We start from the raw sequence: 13680 nt of genomic DNA on the forward strand, positions 1-13680 counted from the left end.
AGCTCCAGCCATACAGTACGCAAAAGCAGAACTTCAAGTGGGACAAAACTTTCGCTGGGCAAATCATACCAATAAATTGCCGTTTAATCATTTCGGCCTTGACTTTAATAGACAATTCTTTCGAAATAAGGCCAGTTATCCTGGAGAAATTGTTGGAAATTTTAACGGATAGAATCGAAGCGACTTGTAGTTTGTTCAGGGTTTCTAGTAAATCTTCTATCTTCCTTTCATGTCTTCTTCAACTTCAAAACTCTTATTGAAAGAATTATTTTTCTCGTGGCAGTATACATATAAGATTTAACAGCGCTATAGATGCCGTTCTTCCCATTCAGTAAAATAAAGAATTACCAATGAAACTCGCAGAGTTTGTGACTAACAGCCTTTAAACTTAATTTAAAAACCATGAGGTTGAAAAAAAATTAGTTTCAACAAATTATTTAATTATATCTAATAATTTTATTTCTTCGCTATGGTAACTTATTGTATAGCGATGTTGGAGAAACTTCTCTCTTCAAAGCGCCCTTTAAACCGATACTATTCGCTTTAAACGGGATCTGCTGACCACCAATCGATAGTGTCACTGGCTGACCAGGCGATGAGTTCACATATATCGGTATGGTTATGTAAATAGGATTTCCGCTATCTACGGCGAGAGGCTTGAGTTTTTGTGGTTTTAACTAAGAGTAAAAGAAATAATGAATATAAAGTTAAATAAGTCCTGGTTATGATAAATAACATTATACATACATATATGGAAAATATATTACAAAAGTAAATTAATGATTACATTAGATCAGTGTAATGAATACCTAACGTTATTGCTATGATTTAAATTATGTTGCTATCGCACTCACCACAACACTATCAGTAACACTTTGTGTATTCTCCTCGATATCTTCAATGTTATTAATCAATTCGCGGTTATTATCATACTCCACTGCTGCCTTCTCATTCGACACCGTCACTTCTTGTATGTTTCCTTTGACTTTTTCGCCATCCAAGTTCTCCTCCTCAGCCGATGCAATTTCTTTAGCACGCTTACGCGATATTAACGGTACTTCCTTATATTCATAAGCCCCAGTTCGATCAGCATTGGGTGTCACATGTAATTGGGTTGCAACAACAGTTTCTTTTGGCACTAGCGACAAGTCAGCGGGGTCATGTGTAATCAAGTGTCGATAAGGCAGTGCGCTCACGAGCGCAACAAAAGCGCTGAGAAGAAAAAACGCTGCAAATATTTTCTAAATGAATCAAGAACTCAAAATCCATATTTTTTTTTAAATCCTACCAAACAATTTGGTGCTGGACTGCTTCATCTTTACACTTTGTAGATAAAACTAAATTTCTCCTCGAATGTTTTCGCCTTTTTATAGAAATAGCGCAAATCTGTAAATGTGCCAACTCTCACAATACGTATTAAGTGTGGTAAAATTTTGAAAAAAAAGAAATGAAAAATAGTAGTTAACAACAACAACCTATATGATATGCAGCGTTGAGAATAAAACAACAAAAAGAATTATAAAAACGCACAAACCCGATACAATCTATTAATTGTATGTGGCAAACTTTCTATAAAACAAAGAGTCGACATAATTAACGGTTATTATAAAGTACGAAAATATATTTATATATTGCCACAGTTTATCTTGAGTTTATTTTATTGGAACCTTGTATAAGTGAACACTTTTTAATCTGCTCTTCTCCGCGTATTGTTTCACGAGAGAAACGCATATCCACTTGATTAAGCGGTATTCTTGTCTAGGATTTTGAAAAAAATCGATTTTTTTTGCATTCTTGAAAGTTTAGACTTTCAAAAATATGACCTTGGAAGGATTTTTCAAAATTCGACTTATTTTCGGAGATACAGCCGATTTTGTGACGTGGCGTCCGTGTTCACTAGAATTGTCCCCTAAAGTTTAAACGCGTTTTTCTCAAAACTGACTTTTTCGGAACGATACCCGCGATTTCTCAGGTTCTACTGGACCGATTTACTTGAGATTTTTATAGAGTCTTCTTTATAGGCTTGTCTATGGTTGGAACCAGCTCCATCCCCAAATTTTTATTTTTATTATTTTTAAAAAATTTGAAATAGTCAGAAAAAGTGATCCAAAAAAACTTTTTTTTCAGGCAGTCGCCATTTTGTGAAAAAAAAAATTTTCCCACTTTTCCGTAGTTCCGGCCATTGCGACATTATTCTAGATTAATAACCTTTTTTTTTGGTTTCAGATAACTAGGAGGGTTGAAATCATGGGTATGGTCACGTGGAAATTTTTAGAAACCCCCCACTTCGTCAGCTCATAATTTTGGAAATTTTTTACTTTTTTTAGTTTTTTTCTATACTCTTGTAAAATTAACAAATAACTAATAATAAAATGGATAGTAAAAATATTAATTATTACCCCCTTAAAGCCTTTATATGTTCTACTGAAGACAAATCACGAACTACGACAGTCGACAATATTGTAACCAGAACGCACCCGAATTGATGAGTAATGAAGAACCATCGCCATCGAATTCTTACATTATCCCAATCGAGTCTTTAAGATATATTAGAAAGAAATTTTAATATAATACAATGAAGCAGTTTATTCGAATAGATTTCTTTGATCTTCGTAAAGAAAACGGGTACGATGTATACGTATTTATGGAGTCGATTTCGAAAACAAGAAAAGGACTGACTTGAGTTTTTATAAACTAAATTTTTTACGGATATTATATGTTAACAGAATAATATCAGATTGTCTTCGGCTATGAAATTCTTTCCAGGGTCTGAAAACTCGGAAAACCTACTGTTTCTTTTAATATGCGATAGTTCCCTTCTCTGAGCAAAATATCGGAAAGATCGGGAAAGTAATGATATCCTTCCAACGTTCGAAGACTTTATAAGCGTTGTCAGTTATTTTTTTCCTTGGCGACCTCTGAAAACTAAATATTGCATACAAGGGCTCCAGCCTCACTGTTCAGGTTTGAGCTATAAGAGATTACCATAAACCGAAACTCATCATAGCGCACAATCTACAAAGAATTAATTTATGGTCTTTACACAGAAATCTAATACACAAAATTCGAAATCCTATCAAAAAGTAGATATGGTATTGTATAGAATACAAATATTTTGTTTGTTTCTTACAAATATTCTGTTTGTTGTTCTTTTTTAAATTTTTTTATTTAAAGAAACATGTTAAACATTCAATGAACAACAATTAATTTTAACCTTTATTGTAGTAATTGGATGGCCCCTTATTGTAGTAGTTCGGAGGACCTTTATTATTTTGTTGTTGCTGTGCCAGTAGTAGAGGATATGTATAAGCTGCTTGATAGGCATTACAATCGGGACAAACTCCAGGCTGGCCAGGGGAACCCTGTGCTCCAGGTTCGCCAGGTGCACCAACAACACCAGGTTCACCAGGTCTACCGGGTAGACCATCCACACAACGACCTTCAGGACCTTGTGGACCAGGTAACCCCATTGGTCCGGGATGACCAACCCCATCTTCACCGCGATCACCTTTTTGTCCCTCCGGACCACGGGGACCAGTCTCACCTTGTGGTCCCTGCAAACCTGGTAGGCCAGGAAAGCCACGCTCACCGGATGGTCCTTGTACTCCAGGCTCACCTAGATAAAAATCGAAAGTAGCAATTAGTTTTGTTAATGGGTGAAGTGTAGCATACCTTGTGCGCCTGGATGTCCTGGTGGTCCAGGGCGACCATTGCCTCGTCGTCCAGGTGGACCAGGTGGGCCAGTTAAGGTTTGAGAAATTTCACTTATGTAGTCTAATCGCAAATTGATTAATATTTATATATTATTAACAAGCATATGTATATTTTTTCGTTACCTCTTACAACAGCCAAGCATATCTCACGTATTTCGCGTTCTTCTATATTCCGAACTTCATTATTTATCGTACCAGACTCACCGGGAGGTCCAGGTGGTCCTGCTATACCTGGCAAACCTGGTTCTCCTTTTGTACCCGGTAGTCCTGGCACCCCACGTTCCCCCATACCACCATCTAATCCGGGCAAACCACGTTCTCCCTTTTGGCCATTTGAACCCGGTAATCCAATATCACCTTTCGGCCCGGGCGAACCCACAGTCACATTACGTATATCTTCTGTATTACGTATATCCGCTGTTACAATTCCAGGAAGACCTGGTGGTCCTGGTGGCCCAATTAAGCCGGGTTCGCCCTTCGCACCTGGTAAACCATCCCAACCACGTACTCCGTCCCCTCCGGGTAAACCAGGCAAACCAATATCACCTGGTTCACCTTTTTCACCTTTACTTAGGCGACCATTTAGCTGATTGGCGTACGGATATGACTGGTCCGGTAAACCCACTCGCCCCTTTAACAAATAAATAATGGGCAATTGCATGCAATGGAATATTATTAGCTCACCGGCGGTCCTTGTGGTCCTGGCGGTCCCGGTGGCCCTCTTGGACACACTTCAGGGCATGCATGCAACTCCTGTCCTTGCAACGCAACTGGAGTGGAAGACAAAAACGTCGGGCGGTAAGTGGTAGTAGTTAGAAAAGTTAAATCTGGGCGCTGTGGTGTTGGCGACGGCACCACAGTTGCACGGGGTGTGGTAAATGACTCCTTTGCCGAAGCTCCCTTAGGTGCCTTTGCATATTGTGGTAGGTCTTCACATGTGGCACGATTAGGTTTATCAACATCACAACTAAATATCATCCATTGCAAGTCAATCTGTAAATTGAAATATTTTAAAAGTCACCCAGACATTATCGCTTAGTGATTACTTACTGGTACTGTGCTTTTCGTTTTACAGTCACGTGCCACAGTAAAAGCACCTTCGGTCGAATCAATTGGGCTGCGTACATCAAGTGGAGTATTCAAATTACCACTGCGGTCCGGTACGGGCTTGCAATCAACCCAAAGGCGCACAGCATCCTGTGTAACTCCAAGCATAACTTTATGCCATGAATGATCAAATATCTGTATTAAGTGTGGGCATATAATTAGCAAATAACAATTATCAGAATTTTCTTGCAACTATTTACTTCCAACTCCTCAAACGTGACCGTCTGCAAAGAACCATCATATTTGGGTAATGAGAATTCGAGCGCATTATAAAGCGGATTCATGATGACGCTCATCTGTGATTCATATCTATAATTTGAGATTTCGAAGAGGTACCACTCATTTGGTGGATCAAATTCAGATACACGAAATGTGCATTCAAATGAAAAGGCGTCGGGTACACCCTTCGGAAATGCCTGTGATGATTCGATCGTCATGTTGGAGTACTCTTCGAAGTGATAAGCTGTCTGATAACCAGTTGAACCGACTATTTGTTGAACTCCCTGGTATTGATGATATGCTTCGTCGAGGCGATACGAAGAAATGATATCATAATTGGTGAGATCCGGATCACCAGCTCTTTGTATGCTACAAGGGCTTACCGGCACAAAGTCGGCATCATCAACCTGATCATAAATGTCCAAGTCGTTGTTGCCTGTGGTATAAAGAACAGAGAAAAAATATATGTATGTCTATAAATATTGTTATGAAAATAGCTTAAAATGCAATAAATGTGAAATCCTATAAGTTAAGGCCAAAACAAATTCTACAGTATGCATTTGCTATATAAAGTCTAGTAAATATAAATCCATTATTTATAAAATACACGTCTCTCTTGGGGCGAAATTCGATTTTTCACCATTAAAGTCATAGTCCATAGACATGAACGGGTAGTAATAACTCGGTGCCATGTCCATACTGCGTAAGAAGTAACAACTTAATCTTCCGGAGTTTCTAACGAGTCACTATCGATTGAAATTTCGTTCATGAGGTTTTTGCCTTAAAACCTATAACACCCATACATCGGACTTGATTTTGTATTCAGATTAATTTACTATGTGCAATGTTTAGCTCCTGGACAATCGAAACAATGTTGATATGACATTCAGACCCAACGATTTAAATTTTTTGAAGCGTAACTTTTATTTAGAAAAAATCTAACGCAAATATAAGAAATATTGTAAAAGTCGGAAATAGACGTCTATGTCTCTGATAAAAACACGTTAATTTCATTATATGGTATACAAGTCTAAAAAATGCCAATCGAACTTCACCACTGCAGTTAATCTCTCCTCTCTCTCTCTTTAATGATATTTAAGGGTGGATCAAAATCAAAGGAGTGCCAATTTATACAAAGCCTGAGATAGCTTTGTATTATTTGAAAGCACAAGAGTGCCTAATGTTTAGTTTTGAAATTTGATCTTTCTTGGCCGAGAGTATAAGAATCTTGCAACCAGTTGATACAGAGTATTATAGTTTTGTTCACCTAAGAGTTGTACGTATCATCTAAAACTAATCGAGATAGATACAGGGTTATATATGTATATATAAATGATCAGGGTGACGAGAAAAGTTGAAACCCAGTTGACTGTCTGTCTGTCTGTCCGTCCGTCCATCCGTCCGTGCAAGCTGTAACTTGAGTAAAAATTGAGATTGAGTTGAAACATGGTGTGGAGATTCCTTAGTATAAAAAAAGTTCGAGTTCGTAGATGGGCGTGATTGGACCACTGCCACGCCCACAAATCGCCATTAACCGAAAACATATAAAGTGTCATAACTAAGCATTAAATTAATAAAGCTGTAATTTGGTGTTAGGGATGGTAGTAGCAAAGGGCACTTGTCAGCAAAATTTTTTGAAAAGGTAGGCGTGGCCTTGCCCTCTAACAAGCTTAATGTGCATACATATCGCCTAAGCTACTTAAGGTATAATAATCAAATTTGCTGAGTACAAATCTTATAAGAACTTCTATAAATAAATAAATATCTAAATACGCCAGGGATATTAAATTTTACCACCGAGATGGTATAAGAGACGTTTACATATAAGAGCTCTTGTGGAAATCGGCTGATGGGCATGGCACCGCCCACTTTTTGGTGAAATCTCATGTATCGAGACCCAACCAACCGATTTCGACAAAATTTAATACGTGGCTAAAACGAGATAAAACTTTGCACGAATAATGTCTTTAGTGAATGCCACCTTATGATCAAAAATTGCTTAAATCCAATGAAAACTGTTAAAATACCAAATATTTGAACCCCTGTACATATAGTTGACTTTTGATCGAAAATATTGGTGAATGTGTGAGATTTATAATTGAAATTCAGAGATAGTATTTCTTTCCCAATGGTATTCATGTATATCAAAAATGCGTTGAATGGGACTAATACTTCCCTTAGCCCCCATACCTGTGATCAAATTGAAAGGTGAATTTTGTCCATTTCATCTCCTCCAAAGTAATCCCCTCCCGCTGCTATACACTTATGCCAACGAATTTTCCAGTCATCATAGCACTTGGAAAAATCCTCAGTCGTGATGGCCATGAGCGCCTTCTTCGATTAAGCTTTTATATCCTCAATTGAGTCAAAACGGTGTTCTCGGAGTGGTCGTATGAGTTTGCTGAATAGCCAGAAGTTACACGAAGGTAAATCAGGCGAATGCGGTGGTTGCGATATGATATTCGTTAAAAATGTGACGAAATGATCACGATTAACCAATGCAGTAAGAGATGGTGTAGTATCGCACTTCTTTGTTCAATAAATTGAGGCATCGTAAAAATCTCAAATACTAATGAATATTTTGAAATTTAGCACAGATGTTATTAACAGTACTTCCAGCGATTCAAAAAAACACGGGTTGTAAAAATAAAAATTCACCTTTCATTTCGATCACAGTATACCTAATATAAAGAAAATCGGGTGACTTGAAACCGCATATATCGGCCAATATGTGAGTTATTTCAATGAAAATAAGACAGCATGTGTTACTTATAACAGTGTACCTTCGTGCCTAAAATAGATAAATCGAAAACTTGCCATACCCCCATATAATTTATATCAGGACTTTCGAACATCCCGCTGACTTTACTCTATATGATTAGTTTTTTAGTAAGTGACATGTTAATAGTATGTAGTATTGGGAAAATAGATCAAAGCTGGTCGATACTACTCCAACTTCCATATCATATCGTTTTCGTTTTTATACCAAACCTTATGTGTCTGGCAGTATAGGAGTTATATATAAATAAAATATATTGGAGAATATTGTCTATAAATTTCATAGTAGTTTTAAATAGTTTCGGAATAATAAACGTATTTGTAATGATGTCTTCGACCGTTTGAAAGTAGGCGGAACCGTAACCCGGAGTAGCTGCAAAACTTTAAATGCATTTTTCTCGAAACGGTCTTTTCAAAGACGGTGAAGAAAATTTCTCCGAAACGGCTTGATCGATTAACTTGAAATTTTCACAGGATCTTCTTAGATACTTTTGTCAGGTAATGATCGAAGGAGTAAAATTTCTGATACAAATTCCGATTTTTAAGTCATTTTAAAGTGTAAATTTTCGTGCAAAACAAGATTTTTTTTCTGGGAAGCCCCATTTTGTCTGAAATCAAAACTTTGTCCATTTCTTAGATTCATTGCCTGTATTTATCTATCCTTAAAGTAATGCTTTTGGAGTTTTTATTTCAGATAATTTGAATCAGAGATATCTTCCTCACCGCCAAACACCTTTTTGTGGAGGACTTTCAGGAGATCTTCTACATAAACGACGGAACCCAATATTTTTATTAATAAAATATGAATTCTTAGAATACGTTAAATTCGCTAATTGTTCATATATTTTTTGTATAATTCAATAAAAAGCCTCTCCAAAAAAAATTAACAAAAATTGTTTTGAACTTACAAGCGGATATAACGCCTTATGTAAAGTATATCGTCACCTAAAATGCAAAATAACGTATCATCAAAAAACTCGAAATTGATTACGACTCACTACTTCAAATTATATACATAATGTTACATATGTCCAACATTTTTAGATTCTGTGCTCAGGTATAAACCAGTGTTAACCAATATTAAAAATGTTTTTCAATCTTGCTCCATTTTATTGCGTGTTTCATTCACGTCACTGTAAATTTTCGAAAATGTTGTTACGTTATTTTGCATTTTAGGTGACGATATGTATATATAAAATTTCTTGGATTTCGATCCTCAGGTTGACGTTTTACACCATAAAGTATTTCCCTGCCTTTGATTCTTGTAAGTTGCAAGAGTATAAAATGTTCGGTTGCACCCGAACTTAAGTCTTCCTTATTTGTTCTTTTTTTTTGTTTACTGGAAAAGTTTTACACACTAAAATATCCTAACTCAAGTTATTTGCTGTTGTCACCAATTTACCGAACTATCGGTTTGAATTTCGTAAGTCATTAATCCATCGATGCCGAAAAATTTTAATTTAAATTTGTCCTACAACATTCAATTTCTTTTACAACAAAGAGTCCCAATTCAAGCGCTTTTTATAGTGAGTACTAGCATGTAATAATTGTCTATTTTGACTTATGTATATAGTTTATTACTGTAAGCTCGCGCTATGCGCTCTTCCTCTGACTGAGGAAATAGTGTCAACAGCGGAGGTTATCAGCAGTTGCGTGCGCTAATAATTTAGGCAGACGCTAGTGGCTTGGTGGAATACAAATATTTCTTGGTGCAGGTGGCGAGATATTTGTTTCGAATTAACGGTTAAATAATTTTAATAACACATGTCGTAGTTATTTTCCTACTTTTCATAGAATCGTTTTTGATTTAAATTTTTATCGTTTTTTGTTAATTTGAGATTTTTTAATGGGTTTTATCTTACATACGTACATAAGATTTATTAATATTTACTTGATTTGGCCTTTATTTTATTTTATTACATTTGTAGTATTTGATTTCATATTATTTAAATATTCTTTTTTATATTATTTTTCACAATAATTTTATTTCAACACCCATACACACCACTTTGACGCTTTGAAACAGCAGCAAGATTCGGTAGAGGCCCAAGAACGAGCATAACCGCCACTATGTTGTAGAATAACTTCATCGTTTGATATATTTTCACAACAGCATTTAATAATAACACTAATTTATTCAAAGCCTTTGCATTCAAAGTTTTTGTTCTTCTTGTTAAGCCAAAGCTCCTTGGTCACCGAAGACCGCCACGCAACTAAATAATAGAGTAATTGAATTGTCTCAGACAGCCATGGCCAACGAACTACTCCCTAGACTTAGATTCATACAAACACATATGAGGAATCCATCCCTAATCTACTCAGTTGTCACAATAACGAGATATATTCATGAATGCTGTTCTTTCTGTTTTAATAATTCTTATTCCATATGCACTTGCCATCTATGTCTAATTTACACGCCCCATCTTATCGCTCCCCACTTTTTTGTTGCCAATGGAAACAACATTTTCATTTTAATCGATCTAGCAGTCGATCCATTAGAACCATATGTTGACCATTTAGTACAAGTACAATCTGTTCATGACTTTACACTCTCACTGAAATAATGAAGCAATTCTTTGTATGTCCAATGTTTGTTTGTTAGACAATTTTTAGACTTTTTGTGATTTCGAAACCCATATGTATATATATATATGTATTTACTTCTAATGTACCACATACATAAGTTTAAACATAGTGGCACATAAAAGTCATAGTAATGCTAAAAAACTATACAAAATTTTGGAAAAACGAAGTGAGAACGAATGAGCTCATTGCAGGTGTTTGAAGGACTGTGAGATGAAACAAACCTTAATTATTGTAATCTAATCGACTTTTACTAAGTATGCAAATGCATTATTGGTAGCATTCTTATGGTAGTGTATATGTAAATATAATATAAGTAATCTATCCAAAACCAATGGAGAGCAGCAAACCGTACTAAAACGGTTATATTCATAAAGTATGAACGAGAAATTAAAATACTTAACAAGTGAAAACTTAAAAAAAGTAGTCTTCCAGATTGCCAGAATGTGGAACAGGATTGCTTCTCTTGTTAAATTGATAAATATTATATATATAATAATACATATGCATAGTTGTATATAGGTCAATCCATCCAAAATTTACATTCACATTTTTTTCTCCAGCGAAACATTTTGTTTTTGTACTTTGCTCTTTGAGGCAAAATATTGGACACTTATTTTTTATTTCGAATCAATAGTATAAAAAGTTATGAATTTTTAAAATTTCAACCATTGAAGAAGGTATCTTTAAACATTTGATTGCCGATAGACTATTTTTGTTCTCCGAAACGGTTATAATTGGTTATAATTCTCCGAAAGCAAATATAATTTACAATAATAAATACTTGGATGTACCATAAATATCATCAGCCACTGTCTTCTTGTATGTAGTATATGTATTTCAACTATGACCTTGACCAAAATTTCTTAAGAAATATAAAATTCGCTATAATTTTTGAAAAAACCTGGTAGATAAGTTTTCACTGGGTGAATATATTTTAAACTTATTTAAGCCGATTTAAGTAGTTCTGACAATTTGTTTTATGCTAAATAAGTTGTTCGATACTCTCCATGTGCCTAATTTTAAATACTAACAATAAAATAACAGACACCATATATATTCATCCTTTCTTCTTCTTATCGAAACATTTGTTTGAATTTTACCACTTTTAATTGTGCAGAGAATCGATCTAAAACCTACGAGTATTCCTTCCACCTACTGCCCAGTGTGATATGTGAAAAAAATAAGGTGACATTGTATTTATTTTGAAAATTCTTTATTTATTATTCCAAATCAATTTCATCCCCTTCAAAGTAATCCCCTCCCGATGCAATGCACTTATGCCAACGGATTTTCCAATCTTCGAAACACTGGTTGTAGTTACTTTCCGGGATGGCCTTCAGTTCCGTCTTCGCTCTATGGTATAAAAACGGTGTCCCCGGAGTGGTCTTTTGAGCTTGGTGAACGGCCAGAAGTCGCACGGCGCCAGATCAGGTGAATACGGTGGTTGCGGAACGATATGGGTTGAGTTTTTGGCGAAATGATCACGAATTACGAGGGCAGTATGGGATGGTGCATTATCGTGGTGTAAAAACCAAGAATTGTCTTTTCACAATTCCGGCCTTTTTAGGCGGCTAGCGTTACGCAAACGGCGCATAACGTTCAAATAATATTCCTTGTTGACTGTTTGACCGGTTGGAAGGAATTCGTAATGCACAACACCACGATAATCGAAGAAAACAGTCAACGTGACCTTGATTTTTGAGCGACTTTTGCGCGATTTTTTTGATCTCGGCTCTCTTTTGGTACGATATTCGCTCGATTGATCGGTTGTTTCGGGGTCGTAAGCATAGATCCAAGTCTCATCGCCAGTTAAAATGCGTTTCATGACACCCTGGTAGTCCGAAAGCATCGTTTCACACACTTCAACGCGACGCCTTTTTTCCAAAAAATTCAATGTTTTCGGTACCAGTCGATATTTGACGCGCTTGAGGCCCAAAACATTCTTCAAAATAGTATTGGCTGAGCCTTTCGATATGCCAACTTCATCAGCAAGGTCTCTAATTGTTAATCGACGGTTTTCAACACCAAATCTTTGATTTGTTTAACGTGAGCTTCGTCGGTTGAGGTTGATGGTCGCCCTGGACGCTCTTTGTCTTCGACACGTTCACGGCCGGCTTGGAACTCACTATACCACTTGTAAACATTTTTTTTAGACATAGCCTCATCACCAAAGGCTTTCTGTACCATCCTCAACGTATCCGCAGCAGAAAATTTATTCCGTAAACAAAATTTAATGCAAATTCTTTGCTCAACAAATTTCGACATCGCAAAAAACGAACGAAATCGCTCACAAAACGACACGTATCTCCAACACTTATGAATATTTTGACATGACATTTGACATAAATGTGACTGACAGTACTACCAACCTAAAAAAAAATAATTCTCCAAATCCTTTGACGCGCGCAGTTTAAATTCAAATGTAACCTTATTTTTTGGGCAAAGTATGTATGTATGTATGTCATCGGATTTTTATGAACTCCACTATTGGGCTTTATTGAAGCTGCTTAAAAAGAATATTCTACCTTTAAACTAACTACCTTAAAGAGCCATACAGAAAACCGTGTATTGGATTTAAAACCACAGAACTAAAAAACTCCATTATTTCTATTACTACTAGCAACCGAATTGTATCCATAAATTTAAGAATGTTATTAATCTGTCTAAACATTGGAAGGATGTTATTCAAAATGAAATAAAATGCGAAATACAATAATTTCATCGAAACAGAAACCACTTGCCAAAATTCTTACAACTATTCAATAAATAGTCAATTTGAACACAAAGACTAGAACAATTCAAGTCCTTCCCAAACTTTGTGACCGAAGACATGCTTCTTCTTCTTCTTTATTGGCGTAGACAGCACATACGCGGTTCGGTTTTGCTTAAACCGGCTGGTACTGAATCGAAAACCTATAAACCTGGAGGGTTCTCTTCCATTCGGACAACACGACCTAGCCAACGCAGCCACTGTCCCCTGATTTGCTGAACTATGTCAATGTCGCCTCATATCTCGTTCCATCGACTGCGGAACTCGCCGCTGCAAATGCGCAAAGAACCATAAATCTTCTGCAAAACATTTCTCTCGAACACTCTTAAGGCCGACATATCAGATGATGTCATCGTCAATGCCTCCGGATCATTTAGCTGGACGGGAATGACGTAGAGTTTGATCTTTGTTCGTCGAGAGAGGACTTTTCTTTTCAATTGCTTACTCAGTCCAAAGTAGCGCCTGTTGACAAGAGTGATCCTGCATTGAGTCTTCAAGACTGATATT

The 13680-nt window shown here is 36.3% G+C and overlaps 1 protein-coding gene across 1 annotated transcript; it reads right to left on the bottom strand.

Moving 5' to 3' along the window:
• Positions 1–3152: 3152 nt before the first annotated feature.
• On the bottom strand, positions 3153–10039 carry LOC120778861 (collagen alpha-1(IX) chain-like). The gene is made up of 7 exons (XM_040110894.1): positions 9823–10039; positions 5021–5475; positions 4764–4955; positions 4398–4706; positions 3837–4344; positions 3673–3774; positions 3153–3616 (listed from the first exon to the last, which is right to left on the bottom strand). The coding sequence occupies exons 1-7, from the start codon at positions 9905–9907 to the stop codon at positions 3210–3212; spliced, it is 2058 nt and encodes a 685-aa protein (XP_039966828.1). The 5' UTR covers positions 9908–10039; the 3' UTR covers positions 3153–3209.
• Positions 10040–13680: the final 3641 nt, after the last annotated feature.

The sequence above is a fragment of the Bactrocera tryoni genome, chromosome 5, assembly GCF_016617805.1.
Source record: "Bactrocera tryoni isolate S06 chromosome 5, CSIRO_BtryS06_freeze2, whole genome shotgun sequence".
In the NCBI taxonomy this organism is placed as follows: Eukaryota; Metazoa; Arthropoda; class Insecta; order Diptera; family Tephritidae; genus Bactrocera; species Bactrocera tryoni.

What these genes read in the sequence shown, in the direction of transcription:
- LOC120778861 (XM_040110894.1), bottom strand. Translation starts at nt 9,907, where the DNA reads ATGAAGTTATTCTACAACATAGTGGCGGTTATGCTCGTTCTTGGGCCT. An exon ending in TGTTTCAAAGCGTCAAAGTG is followed by an intron (nt 5,476 to 9,822) that starts GTGTGTATGGGT and finishes TTTATACCACAG; the next exon opens with GCAACAACGACTTGGACATT. An exon ending in ATGCTTGGCTGTTGTAAGAG is followed by an intron (nt 3,775 to 3,836) that starts GTAACGAAAAAA and finishes ATTTGCGATTAG; the next exon opens with ACTACATAAGTGAAATTTCT.